Source organism: Euprymna scolopes, chromosome 2 (genome assembly GCF_053919585.1).
Source record: "Euprymna scolopes isolate OS-2025 chromosome 2, ASM5391958v1, whole genome shotgun sequence".
In the NCBI taxonomy this organism is placed as follows: domain Eukaryota; kingdom Metazoa; phylum Mollusca; class Cephalopoda; order Sepiida; family Sepiolidae; genus Euprymna; species Euprymna scolopes.
The window spans coordinates 132,609,637-132,626,644 of NC_136483.1; the positions used below are offsets into that span (position 1 = coordinate 132,609,637).

The following is a 17,008-nucleotide window of genomic DNA, read 5'->3' on the forward strand; positions in this document are numbered from 1 at the left end:
CGTTATCTCCACATATATGTATATAAGTGGGCACGTGTGTATATATATGCGCATATATATATGTGTATATGTGCCTATATTTTTTGTGAGTGTACATATATGTATAACAGTTGTGTATATGTGTGTATGTCTACTTATGAACCCATGTATGTCTGCATTTACTTTGTTTATATATATTTGCGTGTACGTATTTGTCTGTATGTGGATGCCTAGAAGTGTACATATGTATGTATATGTATATACGCGAATGTGGCCGAGCGTTAACCTATGTAATAAAAACATCCATTAGAAACGGCACGAAACAAGCCGACGTTTAAACGAACCACGTACGGGTAAAAAAAAATGACATCTTCACTAACCCTTTCCCCCTCTCTCTCTCTCTCTCTCTCTCTCTTTCTTTCTCTCTCTCTCTTCTCTCTCTCCCTCTCTTTCCCTGTCGCTCTCCCTCTCTTTCCCTCTCGTTCTCCCTCTTTCTCTCTCTCCCATCTATTTAATATACCTTGCTGAAAAATCAAAAGCCAGTTAAAATTTGAAACCAAAATATTGAAACTTCCCCCCTCATCTCCTTACCCCCCTCACTTTTCTCTTTATCATCATCTCTCCAACCCCCTCCCTATATCTATATATCTCTACCCATGCCTGCCTTAATCTGCTACCCCCCCACACACACACAATACAATCGAATGTATCTTTAAGCTTAAAAACTGAAATATAGTCAACACCCGCCTCTCCCCTTTTCTTTCTTTCTTTTTCCAATAACTAACAACCACTTCTGCGAGTCCTGACGAGGCTGCTGGATCGTAAGCATGGTCCAACATCTGAAACATATGTAGCCAAACAGATAAAACAGTAATAAAAAAATAAAACACATATTTGCTCTGCACTCTCTTCAAGTTTTTATTAATTACCAGTTTTACCATATATATATATATATATATATATATATATATATATATATATATATATATATATATACTGGGAGTAGATGCAAATAAACACATCCTGGAGTTAATCTCAAAGCCTATGTTATATAACGTTGCGTATTTTTCAGTTTAAATTTAAAATGTACGAAGTTATCGCGGGATATAAAAATAATTCGAGCTCAGTGTTAGTGATTTAGAAATATTAGTTAAAACACTTTTCTATGGTGGTAAAACAATTATCGGTTTTGATAATATAAAGCTAATATTGATAGTTTATGCTTAAGTTACTTAATAATTATGTTCTCTAACTGTTTGGGTTAAGTCGTACTAGATGTAATCATACTTCTCCAGTATTGGAGTTACGGCATTGACAATAAGCAACACACACACATGTAAGATTAATTTTGTTGAATATTTATATTCTGGGTAAGCACAAATAAGTTTGAGAGAAAATTGATTGATAATACGACGTACATGCATGTGACAAGTATCAATCTTAAAGTTGATGGGCTGAACGGAATATTCTAATATTCAGAGTATCTGGAGAAATTGTTTGAAAGTAATAGGTGTGATGATATGGAATGGTTTTCGTATCTTGACAAAGATGGTGCAGTTTTGGATTTAGTAAATGTTATAATATTTGGAGATTTAGTTTAATGGGTGTAATATTCAGGGTAGTAAGTAGTATTAGAAGTGTGTTTTGTAAAAATTTATGAGGGAGTAGTTAGCAAGGTAGAAGGGAGGTGTGATTTGTAATGTCTACAATTAATGTTTCTTGTCTTTTATTTAAAGAGTTTATCCTTATCTTTAAATTTCGTGAAAGAAGTTTCTCATTTAAGCAAATAAGACAAGGTGAATTAAGTGATTAGCAAGTTTTGTTTGTTCTAGGTTTTTTTTAATATTTTCCACTCATCAATTGGAGTTAGGTTTTTTTCTTGTTAGTTCATTGTAATATAAAGCCAATGATGTTTTGTCCCTATAATTGGAATTTAGGAAATATCTTTAATGGCCGGTATATCTCTGTTTAAAAGTATTGCTAGTTTGACCTATGTAGAATTTATTAGCGGTAGGGTCATATTTTGCTTTAATACTAACTAGATATATCACAGAAATCGTAAGGCAATTCTGTTTAAGAGGGCATTTAGACTTATTCATGTAATTACATGTTTTTGTTATCTTCTTCTCATTAGGTTTTTATAAGTTTTTCCAATTTATTGCCGCAACTATAGCTTACTTTAATAGTATTTTTATTAAATGTTTTGTGGAAGATGTTCTCGGGGGAAGTGTAGCTTAATGAAGTTAATGATTTTTTTCCAAGGTTGGTTTTGACCATTTGATTGAAAAGGGGGTAACCAATTTTTTTTCTTTTATGGATTTTACTAGATGTTGGTGTTTTCTTTGTGTGTTCAACTTAGTTTCTTTAAATCCAATATTTTCTAACGCCTTATTGTAGTTTTTGTGTTTATCAAAAATTTCCTTGGATGAGGAGTTGGAGCTGTTTTTTCTACTTATAGGTTTGGAGATATGTGTAATGGTAGCATTAAACATATCCGGATCCTTTCGGAACAGGCGATGATTGAGGCTGAAGGTGGCTACATTAAGTAGATGTCGGCTCTACTACATAATCAAGTTACCTGAATTGATATTCTCAATACAAGTTTTAAAATAAAGCTGTAGTTTTTTTACGGGGACAATTTTATCATGCTACTGTATGTATATATATATATATATATATATATATATATATATATATATATGCGTGTGCGTGCGTGCACGTGTGTGTGTGAGAGAGAGAGAGAGAGGGGAGATCATAGGTTCGATTAATGCGATCGGTAGAACAGTCTGAAAATTATGAAGCATGTTTATCTAGATAAGAATTTTAAAAAATATTTGCTATAATATATATACATATATATACATATATATTCATATATATATATATATATATATATATATATATATATATATATATATATATATATTCAAGGCCGTTCTGTCCTAATAGCTTTCAAAAGCGTGAACTCTCCATTAACACTGTATCTTACTTCCGTTATTTTGTTCACAAATGTGTCAAATTTGATTCATTGAATTTTCTGACAATTACTTTCTCTAGCTATGTCCCTAGCTGAGCCCAAGGTCACCAGATATGTGACAATTACGATTTCTTCACACATGACATTACGATCGATGAATTTACTATTGTTTTGCAGGAAAAACGTTGCAACAATAATTTGTTGAGCTTCTTTTGATGTTTTCAGATGATTACGCCGTAATCCGGAACTGTCCGATTATCTACGCCAAATTATACAGTAATTTTCGAAATAGTTATGCGTGACTCTGCTTCAAATTGCATTTTCAGTTAAACGTTGTTAACAACATTGAAACGCACGCAATCTTCTCAGTTTACGATGTTGTCATCTCGATGCCGACACTTTTAAAATATACACTATAGTATATATTTGTTAACGGCCCCGCCTCAGAATCCGCTTTTATGCCGTGGGCTGCTTATGGTGTTTGGATAATCAAGTTTTAACTCATATAATTTAAGAGGTCGTATTTTTTTATAGACTACCAAAAAATTAGCGCATATGCTGTGCGACTAAGTAGATCTAATATAGAATTTAATACAATATAGAAACCATTAATAAGGTCGCCACCATATATATATATATATATATATATATATATATATATATATATATATATATATTTATATATATATATAAATTACAATAAGTTTACCAAGGTAATCAAAATGGTAAACTTAAAATATATTATAAATATTAAATATATTATATATATATATATTGTGTGTGTGTGTGTAAGAGAAAATAAATTTAAGCTGTAATTTAAAATCTACAATAAAATTTATTATTCGACAGAATACTCCTGCAAACAATGTTCAAAGTTCTTATTTCCCGGCGTTTCAAAGAATGCTGTTCTTGCTATTCTTCTTATCAGATAACAGAAAGAAATTAGCAAATTATAATTGTAGCTATACTAAAATTTGCTGGCTGAGGCATTAGATGAAACTACAATTTATCATAGTCATAAACTGCAAAATATTCATGCCCGTTAAAAAACGTGTGAAGAAATGTGAAAAAAAATGTGGGAAATTTGGAAAAGAACAAAAATAAACCGGGAATAATATTCCTGCGTATTTGAAGACTCTTTCAATAGTAATCCGAAAAGCGAGAGGGAATTCTTACATATATATATATATATATATATATGTGTGTGTGTGTGTGTGTGTGTGTGTGTGTGTGTGTGTGTGTGTGTGTGTGTAAGAATTCCCTCTCGCTTTTCGGATTACTCATACGCTAAGGAATTTAAAATTAAAACCAAGAAATGCCCACCAATAATACCTGCATTAGAACAATTTGAATTGGATATGTTGAACATGGTTAAGAATCTAAAGCAGAAGAAAAAGCAAAGATATATGAATAGTAAAATCAAACTTTTCAACCAAACTTTCAAAAAAATTAAAGAAGATGTTAATTTAACTGTACCAGTAGATAAGCCCATGAACATTTATTCAATGAATATAGAAACATACAAAAAATTAATAATAACGGAACTGAAGAAAAATTTTAGAATTGCTGATGAAACGTAACTACATAGCATTAACATGTCAACCCTAAAAATATGTGAAGAACTGGGTATAGCGGATAGAATGGAAGTATACACGCCTTTATGCCCAAGATTTACCCTTAAAGATCATAAACCAAACTTCCATAACAATCCAACGATCAGACTGATTTCCCCATGTATATCTGATCTAGGTAATATAAGCAAAAAAAATACTAGATAAAATAATACCAATTATAAAACCTAAAGTGAAGAACGAATTATGGATTTCATCAGTTGAAGTGATTGATTGGTTTGAAAAGTTGCTAAAATCAAGAAATGGTAAATTTATTGCTTTTGACATCGACTCATACTATCCTTCGATAACACCGGTCCTCTACGACAAGGCTATTAAATTTATAAAAAAATCAACTCCAATAAAGAGACTTGATGTTGATATAATCAAACTAGCCAGAAGAACTATAGTAAAATATGACAGCAAATATGGACTAGAAAAAATAGGGCAGCTAACTTTGACCTGACAATGGGGTCACCGGATTCTGCGAAAGCAACCGATATAGTAGGGCTATATATTCTAAATGAGATTGGGAGCAAGATCCCGGAATTGAAAGGAGGTCTATATCGGGATGACACACTTTTCTACATAAATGCCAGTGATAGGATCCTTGAAAAAACAAAACAAAAAATTAAACAATTCTTCAAGGAACTTAACCTTAAAATTACCATCGACATTAATCATAAATAGTTAATTTTTTGGACATTAAATTTAACATGAATGATAAATCTTATGGTCCATACCATAAACCGAACCAATTCTTATACTACATTGATGCTAATTCAAACCACCCAAAACCCATGAAGAAAGCAATAGTCCATAATATATCCCAAAGAATATCTAGATTATCGAATAATATAGAGAAATTCAATAGTTGTAAAGAATACTACAATAATGCCCTATCTAGATCGGGATATAAAGAAAAAACAAGTATCAAAAGAATAGAAGGAATAATAATATAGTATCATATAATGCGGCTATGAGGAAAACAACTAAAAGAGGAAACCAAATAAAAGATATGTATAAAAATACAACTACCAATACTAAAAGACAAAATACTAATATTAAGAATATTTTAAGAAAAGATAAAAAGAAAAACAGACGTCGATCACAAATCTGGTTCAACATTCCGTTTAGCATACATATCAAAAACAATATACCAAAAGAATTCTATCAGATATTAGACAAAAACTTTCCACCTGGAAGTAAATTGGGCAGAATAATTAACAAAAACACTGTTAAGATATCGTTCTCTACAGCATCAAACTTAACAAGAAGCATAATAGGATCAAATAAAGTCAAAATAGAAAAAATGGAGAAGACAACTAATAATGGTAACACTGTAAATAATAACGCAAGCAGTTGTAACTGTAGAATTCCAAGATCATGCCTGTTAAATGGAGAATGTCTAATATCGGACATAGTGTACAGATGCAATGTGGTTACGGACGCTGGTACTGAAACATACCTTGGATCAACTGGTTGCAAGTTTAAGCAGCGTTATAGTAACCATGTTGCATCATTTAAAATAATTAGAAATAATGTGAATAATATCGATAGAACCAACCAAACTAATAACCAAATAAAGAACAACCTGAATAAAATATGAAAATTAAAAACGATACTGCCCTTGGGGAAAGGGTTAGAGATCTCATAAGTAAAAACATAAAGTATGAACTAAAATGGTCCATTATAGGGAAAGCAAGAAAATACTATCCATCAAAATCAGGCTTATGCATACTAGAATCTTATCATATTTTAATGACAAACGACAAATTACTGAACTCACGCAAAGAAATCATCCAAGGATGTCTGCATAAAAATAAATTCCTGTTATCTAAACTTAATCCAGACTAAATAAAAATAGGCTTGATGCAAAGTATTCTAAAAAAAAAAAAAAAGACCAGAGATAATGTAAAATTAAATTATAATGATAATAGATAAAGAGGAATACCCACAATAAATAAATAATTATAATACAAGATAGAATTACAGAAACACCTAACTTGGTTTAATGTATAATTTTTAAATCCTTCTTTCGTCACATTGTTTTTAGATGTGGTTTAGACCTAAAGGTTTGTTTTTTTTAGACGTAAAAAAAAGAAAGTTTTTATTGTTTTACTAAGTTTAATATAATCTCCCGTTTTTTTTAAACCGCAAATCCATGTTGTTTGTGTCAGTTCCTTAACTCATTATTATAAGCGTTAGCTTCATACTTCTCCAAATTACTCATTTATCACATTTTATTTTTTACATGTAAATATTATTAGGTTTTAACTAAACGTAAATAACGAAGTTTTTATTGTTTTACTAACTTTCACATAATCCCCCATTTTTTTTAAAACCTCAAATCCATGTTTAATTGTACATATTCTATCCTGGATCCTGAATTCAGGATTTGATCGATTTCACATTCGTTCCTCGAACCCGTGAAATCTAAATAAAAGCTAAAATTAAATTAGAATATCCTTAAAAAGTGAGACTAATTTAAAATAGTGCCCCCAAAATAGGCTAAAAACAAAGTTATAGGAAGATGTTCTTGACTGTAAGGGTTGTACGAAACTAAAAACTAAGTATTAATACGAGTTCCATTTGATATGGAGGGAAAAAATAAACGTGTTCACAACGGATTGAAAAACTAGTTGGGAATAGTTGTAAGCGTCTCTGGGGAGTGACTGGATGGAAGATTTACAGTTCTATGGACGAGAGGTAATTGTCCATCCTTTCACGAAACAGCTGTAAGAGCTTAACGCCAAAATAGGTGAATTTCTATTCATGTAGGTTGTGATTTTATTCAATATATATAGTAATAAGAGCTATAGCAAGACGTAGTAAGACTGTACATCTAAAAACAATACTAGATTTAAGCTTTCCGAAATTAATATTCGATTTCTCCGCTAAGACTTAGTCGCTAGGATCTGTGGCGTAACATATAAAATAGTAGGTAACTCAGTGGATTTATTACAAATTAAACTGATTAAAATGAATGTATGTCTTTTTAAAAAATCAAAATTGATGGACTATATTTTCGATTACCCTGACACACTCTTCCGTTTTCATGGAAAGCATCATCTAATTAATGATTATCTTAAGGCAGTTCTCATATAAAGTTCTGCAACTCTCAGTAAATTGTTCTATTACACATGGTATTTCAAAAAATAAAAAGCTGGTGACTTTAAATTCAGATAATGTAGTGATCATTTTGAAATACGGCGTTTAATTGATAAAGTTTACCTGCAAAACGATAATCTAGCTACACTAAATGGATATTGGTCGAGTGAAGGGTTGCCCGTCTTATTGAAACCAATGCCAAGATGGACACCAAGTACCATCCAGGATTTGTTAAGCACTACCATGTAACGCTCGCCATCGATAGTTACTACCTTCCAATATCACTCTTAAATCACTACATCCTGATTATTCCATGTTTCGAAATAGTGGCCCGCGCGAGCACTTCATAGCATGCAAGGGCATCCGAAGGACATTATTTGAACCTTCATCCCCTCAGAACAAATAGTTCTTGTAGCTGACGGAGCCTGGTTAAGGGGACTTTGCTTCACCAATGAACCACACATTCTGAAAGAATATCTTTCATTGACCGTAACATCTTCTAGCGATATTGAAACTTTATTAACATTAATCGTGAAAAGCATATATTTATATTCTTAAGATTAACCGAGTTATTAAACTTCTAATGCGTAACGTTTATACTGAGTCACACTGAATATTAGTTGCAATGGCTTCCTTCTGCTAAATGTTTTTATTAACCTGCTGAAGCAAAATGTAGTATACAAAACAAAACAAAAAAATCAGGAACACAGATAGGAAATAGTCAGTATCGCTCACCTCTAGAAGAGAGGGGTTTCTTGCCTGTAATAACCGTGAAGAAAGAAGACAAAAAAAACAGAAAGAAAAAAAAATCGCTTCTCGCAGACACGTGGTTCGTCACAAAGCACAATTGCCAGAACCACCTACACACAATCTGCAGGACGCCCCCTGACTGCTTTCCAGTGACCTGCCTTTATAGCGGCCGGGAATTATGTATTTGCATTTGGATTCTTCAGACTATCGTTCTCATCACTCGGTGTGTAGTAGATGAAGTACTTAGTAGTAAAAGTAAGTTGTACATTACACTCTTCTGGGGGTTAAAGGTTCAATCCTCAGTGCAGGCGACACCCAAAATACAATTGCAAATTATTTAGTATTCTACACAGTCATGGCTAACGAAATGAAAATATGCTATCATCGTGGATTCCATAAAGAGTTCTATTTTACATTTCGTGCAGATTCCTGAGATCGACAGAAAGATTCCCGCGTTTGACTGAAAGATTCCAGAGTTTGACAAGATATACCCGAAGAAGGTCGGAGGTTACATTGACTGAAACCTTGTGAAAATAACACTCAATGCGAGAACAGTAGTGCGAAGAATCCAAATGATACGAATGTTAGTTTTCTATTGAACACATAAACGGATTAGAGTAATCCTGAAAGTAATAGCAGGTAATGATTGCTTCAACACATCTGAAAGCTACAAATTAGGGTCCTAGCCACCGAATATATTTTAAAGTTATGCCCATGGCTCAGTTGTGTTCAACAGAATTTGAGTTGTTGATAAGGCTGCGAAGAACAGAAGAAAACGTTTGAAAATTGGGAAAATTGAATTTGGAGTGTGTGAATGTGAGCGAACACCTTACCTAAGGATAATGGATGCAGTTGAATGTCGTGTCAGGGACCGTAATTTGAAGTTAAAATCATCTTTTTTTTTTATTTGGATCGTAAAAATAATTGAATATTTTTTAAGGATTTCAATTAACTCCTATTTTAGCGCAGATTCGAATTTCGCCTTTTATTGCCAAGTTAAATCCTGACTAATATAGAAAGAATTAACATCCATCCCGGTTTCATTACGTTGCTACCTTAATCCAAAATGAATTAAAACAATTTATTTTTTCCCTTCATCCCAATTAAGCTTTATCGGGCTTAATTCGAAAACGTCCTAATTTAAAAAGTTAAAATTATCATAGAATATTAAATTCAAATCAAAATCAATTAGTTGTAAAGAAAATAAAAAACAATGGAGAAATTGTTAATCTGGGTCTTAATTTCACCGGTGCGCTTCGAAATGACAGATTTGATTGACTATATTTTCGAATGGCGATTTATAGTTATACTCATCCTAACAGAATTCTGCCATTTTGATTTTGTCATCATCATCATCATCAGCAGCAGCAGTAGCAAGAAGGCGATGGTGGTTAAGTAGTAAGCTTTGCGGACTGACAATCTATGTATGCCAAGTTCGAATCCAGTTCATTCCACAAAATTATTTTTACAATAAAATCACCACATGGCCTAGAATACACTCGAGGATGAGCAGCAAGTAATGTAAGGTGGTCAGTGAGACAACACTGTAACGATTCGTAGTGGTTGAAACAAGAACTTATTTACATTTGGCTTCAAAACGACCATGCTGTAGTTAGCTGGAAAGCAAGCCTACAGTACAAAGTTCCACAGATAGACAGTTTCTAGGAAAGAAGCTTTGATTTAGAGATGGTGGTAACCTTTACGTGGTCTCTCCTGGAAGTATACGATGTCTTCTAGAAAAAAAAATTTGATTAGAAATATATTGGAGAAACGAATGCTAACACTATATATATATATATATATATATATATATAAAATAAAAATTACAATTAAATTTACTAAAATGACCCAAGATGGTAAAACAAAAGTATATCATAAATATTAAAGAATTAATATTTATAAAGTAATCTAAACCAGATGTAAAAGATGTATTTGCTCTTATATATATATATATATATATATATATATATATATATATATATATATATATATATATTAATCTTGTTCACCCCAAACAAAGCAGAATGCCGGTTGAACATAAGAGCCTACTATTTGGGACCATGTCTGCTAAGGTCTTTTAAAGAGATATGCGAGATAGCTGTTTACATTGCGTTTAAACATCTGCGTGTTAATACAGTCAAGGAAACAGAAAGCAGGCAGGGAATTCCAAAGTCTAACGGTTCGAAAGAAGAAGCTAGTAGAGCATAAAGCTTTCCAGTATCTACAGTGAAGGAGTATGATAATCATCTGCAATAATCATCTGATTCATTCGAAATAGATGAATTATACCCAACAATAATAATAGCAGCAGCAGTAGCAACAGTGAGGTCACATTGAAATTCCATTATTATTTCGATGGCATTCTGTATAATTTACTCTTAAAATAGTATTCCTTTTGAAATAAGAAATGCCTTTTAAGGTTAATACTATTTAAAACAATTCTCGTTTTTCTTACGTAACAATAATTAGTATATTGTTTGCGATTTATTTTTCTCAATATATGTCATAATTGTCAAGCAAACGGTTTTGAAATCACTATTTAACTGTATTTGTTTGAAACGGTAGTTTTAAACAAATAATCTGATCTATGAAAAATTCATTTTAAAATGGATAAAGTCAGTGAAGTTTTATATAAAAAAGGAAATTCCACAGTGCTTTATATAATCTTTATAATTGTAGAACAAGAAAAGTTCCATCGTGCCAATCATCCTATGTGCGCCTGGATCAATACCAGAATGACCTTGAGAAACAGTTGAACGCCTTGTGAATCAAGTACATCACCGTACTCCAGAAATCGGTTCTGCTTAGCACAGCAAACATCCTACACTATGTGCTTTCCATCTAATTGCCCCTTGAAATATGCTCACTAATTTTGTAAAAACCCTCTTTTGAGTAAAAAAATGAACCGGTGTAAAGCATCACCACCATCACCACCACCGCAACAACAACAACAACAACAACAATAATAATAATAACAATGATAATAATAATAACAATAATAACAATAATAATAATAACAATGATAATAATAACAATGATAATAATAATAGTAACAATAATAATAATAACAATGATAATAATAACAATAACAATAATAATAACAATGATAATAATAACAATAATAACAATAATAACAATGATAATAATAATAACAATGATAACAATAATAATGATAACAATAATAATAACAATGATAATAATAACAATAACAATAATAATAATAATAATAATAATAATAATAATAATAATAATAATAATTCATTTGAATACTGTCCGAATACTATTAACAAAGTGACTCTTTCTTCCTCCTTAAAAATATCTGTCGTTGTCAGCTAAGTATTATTTAAATGAATAATGTTCTTCATTTATTCATTTATTTAAAATCGCAGTAATTTAATGAAATTAATTAACAATAAATACTATCTGTCTTTTCACTGTAAAAAATAATTGCCAGGTAATTATTTTTCAAGTCAATAAAACGGGTGTTTTTTTTAAGTATTTTTTTAAATTAAATTAGTCAACATGATTATAATCTGATTATAGAACAATTCATTTTTAAATCTATTTTACACTCATAGTTTTTACATCTTATTGACATCAAAAAATCAAATCAATCAGCATTTTTAAGTGTGTATTTTTAAAAGTAAAAGTTATAACCTTCGGTCATGAAAAATGCGTTAGTGTATTTGTCTGACTAGTTACCGTTTAACTCATTATCTCTTATTTCGTTTATTTATTGCACACTATTATCCTCGTCTTTCACTTGTTGTTTCACGACGTTTCGGCCCACTATTCCTCTGGCCTTCGTCAAGTGGTAACCGCGACCGGATAGGAATCCAAATCTCCTGACTGCATTCTCAGCAACTACTGCCTTCCATAGTTGTTGTCGTCTCACTCGACTATGGATAGCAGTAATTGCTGAGAAACATTTCAATTAATTAAATACAGTTTACTCATGTCCTGTCTTGGTTTTTATATAGGTTTTTTCCCGATCATTTTATTGTGTGTGTGTGTGTGTGTGTGTGTGTGTGTGTGTGTGTGTGTGTGTGTGTGTGTGTGTGTGTGTGTGTGTGTGTGTGGCTATCAGTAGCGATTTTGTTTTCCTTTGCAAGTGTCTTTAGGTAGTTTTTTTTATGCAAGAGTGCACAAAACCTCTAATAAATGATTAATTGACAACACAAAAACATGAAGTGACTTAACCAACATTTCTTTTTAGAACAAACCAACGAATGGGTTTCTTTCGAAAGAAGAACGGCTAAGTTCGAGGTGAAAGAAAGAAGAGGAATAGAAAGTTCTAGGGTGTTTCCATGTTGGAAAGCAGGTCCCCAAATTGTCCAGTGGATGTCTTCAGTGAAGTAGTCGCAGCCTGGAGAAGGGATTTAGTGGACAGAGAGTGAGAGAGGAGAAGGGTCTGTCTTCTTTGATGGTCTGAGCTCCTCTGCTGGCTGTTGGCTAGTTCCTGATAGAGGTAATTAGTCCTTAAGAGACATATAGGATTGAGAAGCCCTAGCAGCTGATTGCTCAGTGCGTGGCCGCATCAGTCAGCAAGTCGGTTTTAATCCACAAGAGAAAATAGTTTGTTATGGTGACTGCTATATTTCCTTTTCGTAGCCATTTCCACGAGTTTCGTATGCCAGGTAGCTTCTTCTTCTCTTTCCATATTGCTTAAACTATACATTATAGTTTGTTTTGTGTATCGGCGCTTCATCAGTCTGGACACACCGTCTTCTCGAGTAGAAACTGTCATATTGTCAGACTAAATCTTCAGCACCTATTCATTCGCCTCAGACCATAACATTTAAAGCAATTAAATAATTTATATGCCTTCTCCACGCAATTTTCTCTCCTCATATTCATTATCACATGTACAAAACAATACCGCAATATTTCTCCGAACTCCCAAAACACTCTACACTTAACATAATTACAAATGAATAAAGAAATATAATTCACAGAAGGGGTTAGAATAGAAAGAAAAATAAAGCGGGAGAGAAAAAGAAAATGTTGATTTCCGGTGATATAGCATCAGGGTTCAAAAGTGTTTTTATTTAACTGTTTTCATTTTTAAGACTTTCTTGAAAAGAACAGTGGTCCCTCATGATAGGAACTTCTGGTAGCAATGCATGAGCAAACATCGTGGTGCACGAAATTCGTGAATGTTTCACCATCAGATTCTTAATCTGCCAGTGATAAAGATTCAGGAAAAGAGAAAGAGAATGGCAGTTCGGAAGAAAGTGGCGAAAGTGGTAGAAAAAGAGTGAGCAATTTTGATCTCTATGTATCTAATTCCTATATGTTTTTCTTTTTCTTTTTCACCAGGGATGGACGTTAATATCGGAATCAAAGGCCTCGTATCCTTGCCAACATTTTTGGACATGGTCAGCTGGGCAGAAACGGAAAACCATATTACATCAGCACTTGGTTACAAAGCTCGATATGCTGATAAAGTCTGCCGAGACATTGTTAAGCACGGATTACGAGAATACATGTTTACATAGTGAATATTCATCTCATTTCGTCCATATCATTTCATTTCCAAAGATAACAAGATATATATATATATATATATATATATACATATATATACATGCACACATACATGCATATATATACATATATATATACATATATATATATATATATATATATATATATATATATACGATACAAATCCGACAAAACGAAGAAATCAGTGGGAAAGCGGATATCAACTAATACAATCACGACAACTCGTATATTATCGCTTTTATCTAAAACAGTGGTTCTCAACCTTTCTTTTTACTCATGGGCCCCTTTTCCCTTCTTTTTATCTTGGTGGACCCCTTCATAACTATTGGTCATAAGACAATCTTCTATTTTTCACTAACATAAATTTTGAGAAATATTATATAATTAAGCTTTATTTTAAAATGAAAACTATTTTAATGAGGTATACCTGGAAAATAGAAATATTATAGTTAAAATAACTTGAATGATTGAAAAAAAAAACTAGACAAAATTACTGTAGAAATTAAATTTTTAATAACAAAAACTATTCTGAGTTGTTTTTCTTCATGGGCCACCAAAATATCGTTGCGGGCCCCCATTTTTGTTATGTTTTGCTTATGGGCCCCCAGAAATATTCCCTGGACCCCTAGGGTCCATGTGGACCCCGGTTGAGAACCCCTGATCTAAAAGGTATCCTCGTGGGGAAGGAAACCAGGTGTATAGAACATTTAATATTTTGTAACGATTTAATTGCTGAAATACTGGATAATAACTCAATGATATTAGCGTAAAGAGAAAGAATTTTTTTTTCCTTTGGATTTTTCTTTTTCTTCCACATTTCTTTATTTCTCTCCGTTTTCGTTTTTCCTTACTTCTTCCTTTATCACGCTAAATCAAGTTTAATGAATTTTCAAATAGATATTAAAATTCGCTCTTGATGAGATGTTTGGATGATAATGTACATCGTGCACTGTGAATTGATTTGATTATATCGCTTCATCTAGTCCACTTATTTCCACACACACACACACACACACACACACACACACACACACACCTATATGTATGCATATATATATATATGTGCATACATATAGGTATACATGTATATATATATTTAATAAGTTATAAAAATATACATGGCAATTAAACCATATATATATATATATATATATATATATATATATATATATATATAGTAATTGTCTGTATTTTTGAGATGAGATGTTTTCATTTATTGAGATTGTCGGTTTCCCCGTTCGATACAAAACACCTGATGAAGGCCGGAAGGCAAAACGGCCGAAACGTTGTGACTATAACAACCGAGATGAGTAAGCCAGTCCGACAATCTCAATATATATATATATATATATATATATATATATATATATATCGATTTTCATATATGTACATATATATACATATATATATATATATATATATATATATATATATATATATATATATATAATTAAAAATAAAAGTTATGCTTAGTGGATACTCTTCTTTGTATTAATAACTTTCATATTTAAACAGTAAAAGACTGTGAATAATACAAGCTGTTACCTAACCATAGCATGTAGGCTGCATACGTCTGTAATATCCTTTTTATAGATGCAAAACATTATAAGAGCTACGCCCTATCCTAGCAAACACTATATGCATTATAGATTTACTTTGGAATATCATCAACTAAGAATTGTTTTCTTTCAATAATATCAAAGAAACAAAATCTGTTGTTGATAAACACAACATATACCATGCTTACTTCGAGCCTTTTTTGATATTGACAAATGATAGGTATTTTTAATTAAATTTTACCCGAAAAGAAAATGCATTTATTTTATTGCTAGGCCAATATTACAAGATATTCACCTGCAAAGTGTCTTGAAAAGTCTATGAAAGAAAATATACTTTTCTTAAGCATTAAATAATAAAGAGTCGCCAATCTGATAGGCCCTGAACTGGCATCTAAGCTTCTGTCCCATCGACGGAACGTTGCATCCCTCTGCCTGTTCTACAAGTATTTTAATGGTGAATGCTCTGACGAACTGCAGACACTTGTGCCCCCACGACGTAGACACCCTCGACAAACCCGACAGACAGCTAAATCCCACCCCACACAATAGAGATCCCTAGATGTAAAAGATCTTTCTACTCCAGTAGTTTCTTCCCCAGAACCTCTAGACTCTGGAATTCCATTCCAGGTTCTTGCTTTTCTAACTGTACTGGCATGCAGAAGTTCAAGTGCAACGTGAACCGACATCTTGCTGCCCAAATCCCAACATAGTGCCCCAGTAGTTGTTGGCTCTGATAGTAGCCCCCTACACCAAAGTGGCAATGCTCCTTGTTTGGGGTGAAAATGTAATTAAAAAACAAATTTTTTAATGGTTTCACGATCCATAACCTTTGAAAATTCATAAAGTTTAAAAATATACGAACGAAGTAGAATGTTTAAATGTCAAAAAAGGTTTCGCGATCCCTAAAAAGCATTGAAAAATCTACAAAACAAATATATGTTCTTACATGGTAAAAACAGGTTTCGCGACGTCTGTTATTTAGTATTGGAAAATCTATGAAACAAATAATTTTCCAAAACATGCAAAAAAAACTTTAAAAGAAATACGAGGGGCAGGCAATAATTAATGCCCCTGGCCCACTTCCCATAGCAGTAGAGCAACGAAACTTGGCACAGTTATTAGTCTTTCTCTACATAGGAACTACTCAGAGTTACGCATTTCTCTCATCCTTTGATGCAGCTCTGGAGACTGTTTTTCTAGAACACCCCAGGTTGGTCCTCCAACCACGACGTAACTTCAGAAATCAAGGCTACATCATCTGGGAAACGCGTTCCTTTCAAAAATAACTTCATGGCTGGGAAGAGATGAAAGTCAGAGGATGCAAGGTCAGTAGAGTAGGGAGGATGAGGAAGGATTTCATAACCACACGACCGTGCTTCTGATCTGGCGACATGCGAGTTGTGGACCGAAGCGTTGTCCTGCAGTAGGAGGGTACCTTTGCTGATCTTGCCCCGCCTCTTGATTTTGATAGCTTCCCTTAATTTCCTCAAAGGTGAAGCGTAATAGGGTCCTGT

At 32.6% G+C, this 17,008-nt stretch overlaps 1 protein-coding gene across 1 annotated transcript in view; it reads left to right on the plus strand.

Annotated features, from left to right (window-relative positions):
- The window catches only part of LOC145296156 (uncharacterized), a 743,526-nt gene extending 729,475 nt beyond the window's left edge, over positions 1–14,051 (plus strand). The window contains exon 6 of the mRNA XM_080142365.1: positions 13,747–14,051. Coding sequence (XP_079998491.1) covers positions 13,747–13,925 — 179 coding nt within the window. The 3' untranslated portion in view covers positions 13,926–14,051. The remainder of the gene's footprint in view (positions 1–13,746) is intronic.
- The last annotated feature ends 2,957 nt before the right edge of the window (positions 14,052–17,008 follow it).